Below are 11099 nucleotides of genomic sequence, written 5' to 3'. Positions count from 1 at the left end.
AAACTTTCGGTGATTTTTGACATTTTACTGAATCGATGAAGCATCCAGTTGATGGGATCTGTGGAATTCCATTGCTGTTACCTGTTGCCTTTTGGTTTTGTTTCGTTTTGCTCTGATGGTGACTCTTACATGTCTTTATTAGCTTTATTTCATGGATTAAATTTAATTTCTTATCTTTTACGTAGGGCTATTTAATTGTATTTGCTAAAATATATTGTAACAAGATTTAAATGGAAGCTTTCTCCACTTCTTCCATAAAAAATGTATATGCCTTAATAATAATAATAATAATAATAATAATAATAATAATAATAATAATAATAATAATAATAATAATAACATGGGAAGAAGGACTAATAAAAGTAGACGAAGACCCAGAAATATACAGAGACAGGAGAAAGACAGACAGAACAGAGGACTGGCACAACAAACCAATGCACGGACAATACATGAGACAGACTAAAGAACTAGCCAGCGATGACAATTGGCAATGGCTACAGAGGGGAGAGCTAAAGAAGGAAACTGAAGGAATGATAACAGCGGCACAAGATCAGGCCCTAAGAACCAGATATGTTCAAAGAACGATAGACGGAAATAACATCTCTCCCATATGTAGGAAGTGCAATATGAAAAATGAAACCATAAACCACATAGCAAGTGAATGCTCGGCACTTGCACAGAACCAGTATAAAAAGAGCCATGATTCAGTGGCAAAAGCCCTCCACTGGAGCCTGTGCAAGAAACATCAGCTACCTTGCAGTAATAAGTGGTACGAGCACCAACCTGAGGGAGTGATAGAAAACAATCACGCAAAGATCCTCTGGGACTATGGTATCAGAACGGATAGGGTGATACGTGCAAACAGACCAGACGTGACGTTGATTGACAAAGTCAAGAAGAAAGTATCACTCATTGATGTCGCAATACCATGGGACACCAGAGTTGAAGAGAAAGAGAGGGATAAAATGGATAAGTATCAAGATCTGAAAATAGAAATAAGAAGGATATGGGATATGCCAGTGGAAATCGTACCCATAATCATAGGAGCACTAGGCACGATCCCAAGATCCCTGAAAAGGAATCTAGAAAAACTAGAGGCTGAAGTAGCTCCAGGACTCATGCAGAAGAGTGTGATCCTAGAAACGGCAGACATAGTAAGAAAAGTGATGGACTCCTAAGGAGGCAGGATGCAACCCAGAACCCCACACTATAAATACCACCCAGTCGAATTGGAGGACTGTGATATAGTAAAAAAAAAAAAAAAAAAAAAAAAAAAAAAAAAAAAAAAAAAAAAAAAAAAAAAAAAAAAAAAAAAAAAAAAAAAAAAAAAAATAATAATAATAATAATAATAATAATAACACTGTTAAAGAGAAAGGCAGAATTAAGCAAGTTGAATAGATCACCAGCTACTCAGAAACATCGCTGAGCCCGAGAAGTGAATTGTAGGAAAAATAGGAAAAACAATATATAAAATCAACTCGCTTAATTTTGCCATTCTCTTTAACAGCATTCACCTAAAAGAAGGTCTTCTGCCAAAAAAAAAAAAAAAATAATAGTTATAATATTGTCACATTGTTATCGCAAATTTTCACCAACTCGGCAGACGATTAAGTTCGTGGATTATTTGTTTTGATGTATATTTCATACATTTCGCACAGGCATTTTCCACGCGAAACTGGAAAATTAAATTGTAATGATCTCGATATGCCAAATTTTAATGTATTCCTCTTGTAGGGGAATATATTGCTATCTGAGCAACTGAATTAATTTAAGGTATTTATCACTAAATGTCGTACTGAATTATTTCAGATGCTTAAAAAAAAAATCTTCTGTACCTCAGGAACTTAGGAGAAGAGCCACTATGAACAGATTAAACGGTCTGAAAGAACCACTATTAACAAACTCTTCAGTCCGCTATTGATCATTTCCAAAGTAATTTTTTGTTTTCCAAATGCGGCCGGCCTGTCATTATAAGATAAAATATACACAAAAACGTGATACATTAAGAATAAGAAGTAAGCTCTCGTATTCCCTAGCAAAGATATTTCTTCAAAGGCAATTTATTGTGTACTGGATAAGTAAGAACAATTTTGATGTGGCCTTGCCGATTGATGTATGCTTAGAAACCATTTGTTTTAAAGAAAGGCGGGCAGAATTAATCAGGTACTTCAGAGCTTCGTACTGCTAAAATGCTCCCAGCGCGTGATAAAGTTGATGTGGAAAAAGTAAAAGTAGGTAGAAGATGGAATTTTTATCCGAAAAGTAGGGACTCCTCATATTATTTCTTGCAGCTATCATGAAAAAATTATATTACATTGTTGAGACTTATCCATTTCAGTCTAGTTTACCAGGTTAATGAAGAAACAACGTTGTAAATATTGTAAATATAAATCATTTTAAAAGTCAGTTATTTTAAATGTCACGGCTTTATAAGATCCATTTATTTACCAAGTCAGTACTTGGAAAGGATCGTTATAAAAAATTTGTTATGAAATAGGATTTTCTTTCATCTCCGACCATTATATGATATGAGAATTCGTATCGTCACTTGAGAGTATAATGGAAAGAAACTGTTAGTATTCTTCACCTACTATAAATGTAGACGAAATGCTTTATATGGAATTATTATCATCGAACTACAAATCAGTGAAAAAATCAGACTGATAAGATATACCGTTATCTTCAAATCACAAAAACATATTTAAAAATAGGCAAGCTTCTCCTTGAACAGAGGTTCTAATTTAGGCCAGTTTACTTTAGGCAGGAAATTGTACTCTGTGAGTAATTAATTCTCTAGAATTAATCAGCATTATTTTCTCATATAACAGCAATTCATTAATTTGCCAGTTACCTTTTCTGTTATTACAGAAACAGTAATTTAAGTTATTTCATTGCCTTTATGAACTACATAAGATACCATTGAGAAAATCTCGATTTTTCAATCAATGGTAATAAGTCTAGTTTTGGCACTCCAATTGAAAGCAATTATTTGAAGCAACTGAATCAGGAGTGAATATTTTAAGTATTATGCGATATAAGATAAATACTATCCCTGTAGAAATGTTGAGCGACAAAACATAGACTGAAGATAGTCATCACCATGAAACAGGTTTGAAATAATAATAGTAATAATAATGATAATAATGATAATGGCTCAGTCTGTCATTATTGCATACGTATATTATTTGGAAGATAATACAAAAATTAAGGAACACTTTTAATTCTTTAATGTGTGACGCTTACCGAGTTGACTGCTGCTACTGTAAATCTTTACAGTATTTATTTTCCGCTACTTTCTAAATACCTTTCCCTTCATTTCAGCAATTTACAGCATAACGCAGACGTTGATTTCTTTTCGTGGTGACAGCGGCGGAAGTTGGAACTTGAAAGGTAACATCCATAGCTGTATTAATTTAACCCATTAAATCCCAACTTTTGTATTTTATGAAATTCTGAAATTTTTTGTAAAATATTATATATATAAGGGTTAAGAATACATATGAAGTAGAAAAAAAATCTATTTCTAATGGTAAGCTTACAATAAGCTGTCCTCAAATGAGGACGCTGGGATAATGGGGCATAAAATCACGTTTTCAAGCTGTCCTCAATTGAGGAGACTAGGACAATGGGTGTTAGGTTTATATTTCTTAAATAAACTATATTCTTTGTAAGTAAAGATAAACAAATACATATTATCAATCTAGTTGATTGTTTTGAATTCTCATCTAATATTCGAGCTGAAAAAATGTAATTTTTATAAGCCGAATTCAATACAAAGAGTCACATTACATTTAGGGCAAGAGGTCCTTAGATTTGCTGTATATGTTTTGTTCAAACACCATTGTTGACTGTTGCGTTTTTCAATAATATGGTCTTTACCAAAGTCTTCACCATCATACCGAACATCAGTAAAAATTGTATATGAGTGTAAGGTACCTCAAGGTCTTCCTACTAAGCCTTCCATGCAAGCGAACTTCAAGTGAGCTATAGAAATTGCCCTTTTGAAATCTAATAAACTCAGCTGTATGTTACCATGTCCTTGGTGCACCAATGCCTCGAATAGAGACAGAATATTTCCCTACCAACCAATCATGGTATTCTACAATACCCATGCATTTGTTATAGTTGAAAATTGCAGCTGATTGAGGAGCGCTTCCTTTTGACTTTGATGACTTCACCCAACGCTGTCGTAAATAGTTCCAACGTTCACATTTGTTATCTAGCCATTTTACCATCAGTACTACATCTTCACTGGTGTCAAACCTGAGGTCATATGAGCCTCTTGTTTCTTTTTTTCATCCCATGAGCTGATTTCAATGTACTGTTCTTCAAACGAATTTCACAATGCTTGAAACCTAGTACTTCATAGGTGGACAAATAATTCATATTCAGTAAAATAATTATGAAAAAAGACAGTATGAGATAATTCATATTCAGTAAAATAATTATCAAAAAAGACAGTTTGAGATTCTGGATCAGCTAGGCACAGTATCCAGCATTTTCAAAACAACTTTTGTACCCAGTTCTAAAGCGTCATTCTGTTCTTGTTGCGGATTCTTACCTCGGTAAAGATCAAAATTATAATAGCAACCCGAGGTCCCACTAAGCGCCCAAAGTTTATATCCAAACCTTATAGGTTTCACCTTGATAAATTGTTTCAGTTAGTTATGTCCATGATTTCATCAACACAAATGCATTCTTAAAATGCTTCATTTTGAGTCAAGAATTTCTAAAACTTCGAAATCAAGCTTCTTACTTTGAATCCTTTATCCCATTTATTATTTGATGCATCGGCATTATCACAGAAATGCACAATCTTCAAATTAGAAATTTATATATATATATATATATACTATATATATATATATATATATATATATATATATATATATATATATATTATATATATATATATATATATATATATATATATACATATATATATATATATCCTGGAATCACATTGCTCTTACTGGAAGTCAAAGCAGTGGTTTCTTTCATCTATTTCCATTTTTATATGACCATTTAAATTTGTTTTGTGTCCGGGTTTAAGTTAATGTTTTCCTTTTTCGTATTTTGACATAAACTCTTGGTTTCTATCTTTGTGTGTGCACGTAATTGTATATTTTGCATGTGAATCTGAGTATATGTTTGTGCGCTTGCGTGTTTTTATGCATGTGAATGTGTGCATATGTTTGTCTGTTTGCTTTTGTGCATGTGAATGTGAGTGCATTTTTGTGCGTTTGCTGCATTTATATGCATGTGATTGTTAGTGTACGATTGTGTTTGCTGTATATTATTATATATGCATGTGAGATTATGTTTGGGTGTTTTCTGTATTTTTACTCATTTACACTTACGCTTTCATTAAAACTATTTTTTGTGCATGTGTACGCACATATGTATAATTACATAGATATAATTACGAAATATATATATATATATATAATATATATATATATATATATAGATATATATATAGTATATATATATATATAGATATATATATATATATATATATTATATATATATATATATATATATATATATAGAGAGAGAGAGAGAGAGAGAGAGAGAGAGAGAGAAGAGAGGAGATACAGATACATATATATAATATATATATATATATATATATATATATATATATATATATATATATATATATATATAATATACATATATATATATATATATGTTTCGTAATTATGTGTCGATGCAAAAATGCTTATTTTTCTACAAGACACGCATATCAGCATACGTACTCGGGCACCAGACCGAAGAATATAAGTCCTTTACCTCCTTTTGTATGCTGTATCCGATGTATTTTCTGGTTTATATGTGAGGACCTTGATAGTGGGAAATTCTATTTCTGTCGAAAGAATAAAATCTTAAAGAGAGAGAGAGAGAGAGAGAGAGAGAGAGAGAGAGAGAGAGAGAGAGAGGATGTAACTATTTGGCGATTTTTGATGAAACGTAATGATGTGCTATTTTGAATTGTTATCTATTATTAAATCATACATTATAAATTTTATAGATATTGCGTTTTTCACCTTATATTTTAGCACTAAATTTGATTAAGATTATTACCAGATTAAATTACCATCCTATCAGTATTCCCTGATACATAAAAGAAGAATATTTGTGCTTTGCGAGAAACGAAAGCATCTCTGATACACACGCCTCCTTTACCCACGAAAGCAAATCCGGACGCATCACTTTTTCACATACTCTCGACGGGATGACCTGCAAAGGCTTTGGCCCTGGGAAAATAACCGGTACTATTCGAGGTGAGGAGGTCGACGCATCCATATTCGAATGCTCGCGTGTACGAGAGGCTGCACGCGTGCTTGTCCATGTTTTACGTACCGTCAAGTTTTGCGATGCTTCTCTCCCAGCCTCTGAATCTCCCTCGTGATGGAGGACTGCGTGATTCTGAGGCTCACGAGATGAGTGACCATGCGATGCCCCGGGGAAAGTTCCGTGTGCGGGTTCTGGGTACGGGAGGGACTGAAGGCTGATGGTCATCCCAAAAGGAAGTGCAGGAATTCTTCCGTCTAACGACTTAAGGAAGGGAGAGAGAGATAACAGGCCCTCACCCACCCTCCCACCCACAGTAGCAGGAGCGGCAGCGGCGTTGTGATATAAGCATCTGATAGAGACACAACGTCTCCTCATCCGGGAGAGGGCGCAGTAAAATAAGCTATAAAATCACCCACAAGGATCGCGACAGGGAATGTCACGACATCATCTTTGTGTGTGTGCGGTTGGGGGAGGGGAGGTGTGCAAAAAAGGAAAAAAAAAAGAGAGAATTTGCGATTTTCAGGTGATATCTGCTCCGGGGATTGACACCTCTCGCTACTGGGGAAAGGGAAGGAGCCTCCTCCACGTGTTTGCTGCTTCAGTCACCATTCAACGCTGCCCGAGTGAGGTCCCTTGCCTCTCGGCGTCCGCTGCCCTTCGCACGAAAAGGTTGCGCGCTCAAACTACTACTACTACTACTACTCCCGGTCGAGACAGTGGGTCACCGTGTGCAGTTGCTTGCTTTGCCCGTTTTGAAGCATAAATTATATTGCAGTGCCATCACTTATCTTTGCGCCATCGTTTGCACTTGAAAGGATGTTAAATAGTTACCTGACTTCATCTTGTTGATGTACATACTTTGATTGAAGCACGTTGACAAGTGGCTTTCAATTGCAATATCTAGAAAGTTAGTTAACTAATAAACGATATCCGCTAAAATTAGAAAGAACTTCTAATCCAATTCCAGAATGAAACATTTAAAGAGACAAATACATGCCAAACAACAGTTGAACTGAATCTTTCAGAAACTAGAACAGAACCCAAAAGACGTCTTGAAAGTCAGTTGTTTCATCTCAAAATTATCAGGAAGAAAAGCTAATCAAGCAAGAGGAAACCTGAAACATAAGCCAACAAAATCGGTCACAGGAGCAGCAAACAAAAACAACGCCTGACTATGCGAGTCCTTTTGGTGTTGGCTTTTACTCCTTCGACATCTTTGCCTTCTTGTTCTTATCCTTCTTCTGCATCTCCTTCTTCTTCTGTTTCTTCCTCGCCGTAAACCTGGTGTGCCAACAGCCGGAAAATATGGAGATTAGCAAAGGCGCGCAGAAGTTTATAAGGCTGGTGGTCCTGCCTTCTCTCTTCTTAGCCACGATTGCAGGTAAGGGCTACTGGGAGGATTTTGTTATCTAGGAAGTTTCTCTCTCTCTCTCTCTCTCTCTCTCTCTCCTCTCTCTCTCTCTCTCTCACTCTTTTACTATATCTCCCGAGATTATGACTCTGTACTTGGGAAATAGGACCGAGCTGCATAATGCAAACTAAAGAGCGACGCAAAGGGTAAAATAAAGGCAAACAAATATTAGAATAAAAGAACAGAGAATATTAGCTCCCTTTGAATTTATATAATTGAGGCTTCTTGAATTACATTTGGACATATTTAAATATAATGCTTATTCAGACAACAATGTCAACCCCTTTTGCTTTTCTATTTTGTCTGCTAAACGTTATCGAAATCTTTTTCCTCCACCTTTCTTTCATATATTTTTTAGTCTTTTTCTATCCAGAATAGATTTCAGGTCTTATAAACTTGTCAGAAGTTTAAATTACAGGAAACGGAAGAGTCTTTTTACGTCTTGCGGAAAAAATGGGACAGCAATTTCGTTCCTGTTTTGTCTTTGTTCGGGTGTTCTCAAATGACGTCGTATGCCATGTGAAAGTTTAACGCTATAGCTTTTCTTTCTGACATAAGATTATATGTGTGTGTGTATTTTTGTGTGTATGTGTTACACACAATGACTGCTTTTATAAGCGTATTTTTCGATTCGTTTAATAGTGTTTCATAAACAAACCCGGCCCCCCCTTCTCTCTCTCTCTCTCTCAAAGCAAATGGAAGACGGTCTTGAAAATGAATTTTCATGTCAGTATAAGAATTAATTTCTCTCTCTCTCTCTCTCTCTCTCTCTCTCTCAAAACGTATGGAAGGAGGTCCGCCCTCTTCCAGTGATATTTCTTCCCGTTCCAGGAGTGTCACTTAAGCTCGTTGTCTTTTATGTTCGATGTTCCAATATGAATGTAATCTGGACCGGGAATCAAGTGAGCATGAAAAGCGGATGGATACTCGAATTCGAGTACTACTCTCCAAAGAAACAGTGTGGAAGCCGTTCATATGACCCGACGGGGTTTGACTTGAGGGCGTGCGATTAATTTCATTCCAGCTTTTGGCTTATATTTCCTTTTTTAGAAACCAGGCAGCTCTTGTAAAAGTCATTAGGGACAAGTCAGTGTTATGACATTCTTTTATTCATCTTTTTATAAATAGTTTGATGAGAATTTACATAGACTGGGTAATGCTCTTGCACAAGGATATCGGGACAAGTGAATATTTATTTTTGCAACTACAGTCTTTTATAAGTGGCATTATGATAATTTGCGTAGACTGGTTTATGTTCTTTTAAAAGCCATTAGTGGCAATTTATTTGTATGAGTGGCTTTAAGATGCCTGTTATAAATTGGTTGCTTCTCTTGAAAGTCGCGAGGGAAGCTAAAGTTGCGGGAATCGTATTGGATTTTGTCTTACACGATTTTATTGTATCCTAAAGATTGGTTAATGTTCTTGCGGAAGTCATTAGAGGAAGGATGATATTGTGTTTCTGTTATAAATCATTTTAGGATATCTGTTATAGATCAAGTGATTTTCTGGTGAAAGTTGCAAGGGATGAGTTATAGATTTGTGTCTCGTAAGTTAATGTTTTCTATCACAAGCTTTTCATGAAATCTGTTATCGATTTAATATTCTTCTTATTTATGCTGTATCTTGCTTAGTTTTAGTTTTCTATTATATCCGGCTCAAAGACCCTTATAAATCAGTAGTTGTGAAAGCCGTGGAGGTCAAGCTACTGATGGACAATATTTTTCCTCTTTTTGTTATTTGGTTCGCTAATGTAAATGACGTTTTCGTACTTGTTGTTAATTAGTAAATGCTCTTGTTAATGAAAGCTCAGAGATTCCTGACTTGAGCTGACTACGAATTTAACTATACTGGTGTAGACAGTTGGACTCTCGGCAAGCCATCGCTCCTCCAAGAATACTATAGTTTCAACAGAAGCCAGTCAATATTTTATTAGTAGAGGGACGCAATTTGTCAGAAACGTATTTAGCTATCGTCTTTCATTAAAAGCAAGGCACATCTTACTTCAACTTGTTGACTATCGATTATGTGTTTGTAAATTATGTATATCTAACAAAGAATGTTGAGGAAACTCGGATGATAAGACAAAGTTTTTTAAAATTCTTATCGGAGATAATATAGAAATGAAGGGTAGAAGTATACTGTCAGTTAGCAGTTCCGATTTTCACATTAATTTATAAAGCTTTTTGCATAAAGGTTATTTTCTTGGAAATGTTGATAATTAAATCAGAAAGCTGTTGAAGGGAGACTTCCTGACCATTTTATATTTATGTATTCTTTTAAACAATCAAAACGAATGTAGTCTTTATCATGTCCGTTTCCTACAACATTTGTGAAAAATTATACATTTTAGATCGCCAAAAAAAAAAAAAAAAAAAAATAGAAATTCAAAATAGACCAAGGTTCTCTAGTGATTTAAAGAGAAAACTTTAGACTGGCAATTCTTTGCTCTTATACCTGTGGCATTATTAAGGTGTGGTTTGAGCACCTTGTGGTCATCATTCTTTTGTTTATTTTCCTGTGAAGAAAGAACTTGAAAGTTATAAGAGCGGGTTAATTCACCTTTGCTTCATATAATTGGGTATGGGTTCAATTCCAAGTTAATAAAAGGTGACCCAATGCTTCATGGATACCTATTATTTGCACTATATTCGTCTAGTTATTACCTCTTCCATCTAGGTTAAGAACGTGCTTTAATAAAGGGCTCTTACTCGATTCAGTATTTTATACAGGAATGAGACATTTTACATCTAAATTCCCCGATGACTTCCTTATAAATTCTTTTGGTTCAACAGACTTCAGGGATGACGTGCAACGGATTAAGAAAAAAGAACCAAATCTTTATTAAAATGAGCAAAGGATGTCAGTAATTATTCCTACTGAACAAACACACCAGTAGAGTCACGTGTTTGATATTAATTTCTTGATGTGTACACGCTGAAAGACGTCAGCTCACCTACACATCAAACATAACCAGTTATAAACAGTAGGATATTGAGAGAGAGAGAGAGAGAGAGAGAGAGACAGAGAGAATTAAACCCTTTTACTATGTTTGTTAAGCATCAAATAAGACAGGGAATCAGTGAACATAAATGAATTGTGTTTGCTACCACATGGCAGGTAAAAACTAGGTAATTTTATTAAGTTACCGTTAATACTTTTGTTAACATCACTACTATTGATAATTATAAAAGAAATAAAAAAAAACTTACCCATTCATTTTCCGCTCCTTTCAATTCTACAGTTAAATGTAATGTAAAACTGTATCATTACCAAGAAAAAACAAGTAGAAAATGCACCGAAGTTTTTCGGCGCAACCAAGTTTTCTGTACAGCCCATGAAACTTTAACCACGGCCCGTTGATGGCACGATTATGGTTAGCTTTAACGT

General features: G+C 34.9%; 1 protein-coding gene across 2 annotated transcripts in view; it reads left to right on the top strand.

Moving 5' to 3' along the window:
• The first annotated feature begins 6745 nt into the window (after positions 1 to 6745).
• Positions 6746 to 11099, top strand: part of LOC135221705 (cell adhesion molecule 2-like) — a 407499-nt gene continuing 403145 nt past the window's right edge. Inside the window, exon 1 of one of the 2 annotated variants that reach the window (XM_064259459.1) lies at positions 6746 to 7682. In XM_064259459.1, the coding sequence (XP_064115529.1) occupies positions 7607 to 7682 (76 nt within the window). In that variant the 5' untranslated portion in view covers positions 6746 to 7606. The remainder of the gene's footprint in view (positions 7683 to 11099) is intronic. The other variant, XM_064259457.1, reaches the window with a different exon arrangement.

This window comes from Macrobrachium nipponense, chromosome 3, assembly GCF_015104395.2.
Source record: "Macrobrachium nipponense isolate FS-2020 chromosome 3, ASM1510439v2, whole genome shotgun sequence".
Lineage (NCBI taxonomy): Eukaryota > Metazoa > Arthropoda > Malacostraca > Decapoda > Palaemonidae > Macrobrachium > Macrobrachium nipponense.
This window is presented reverse-complemented; position numbering and strand designations above follow the sequence as displayed.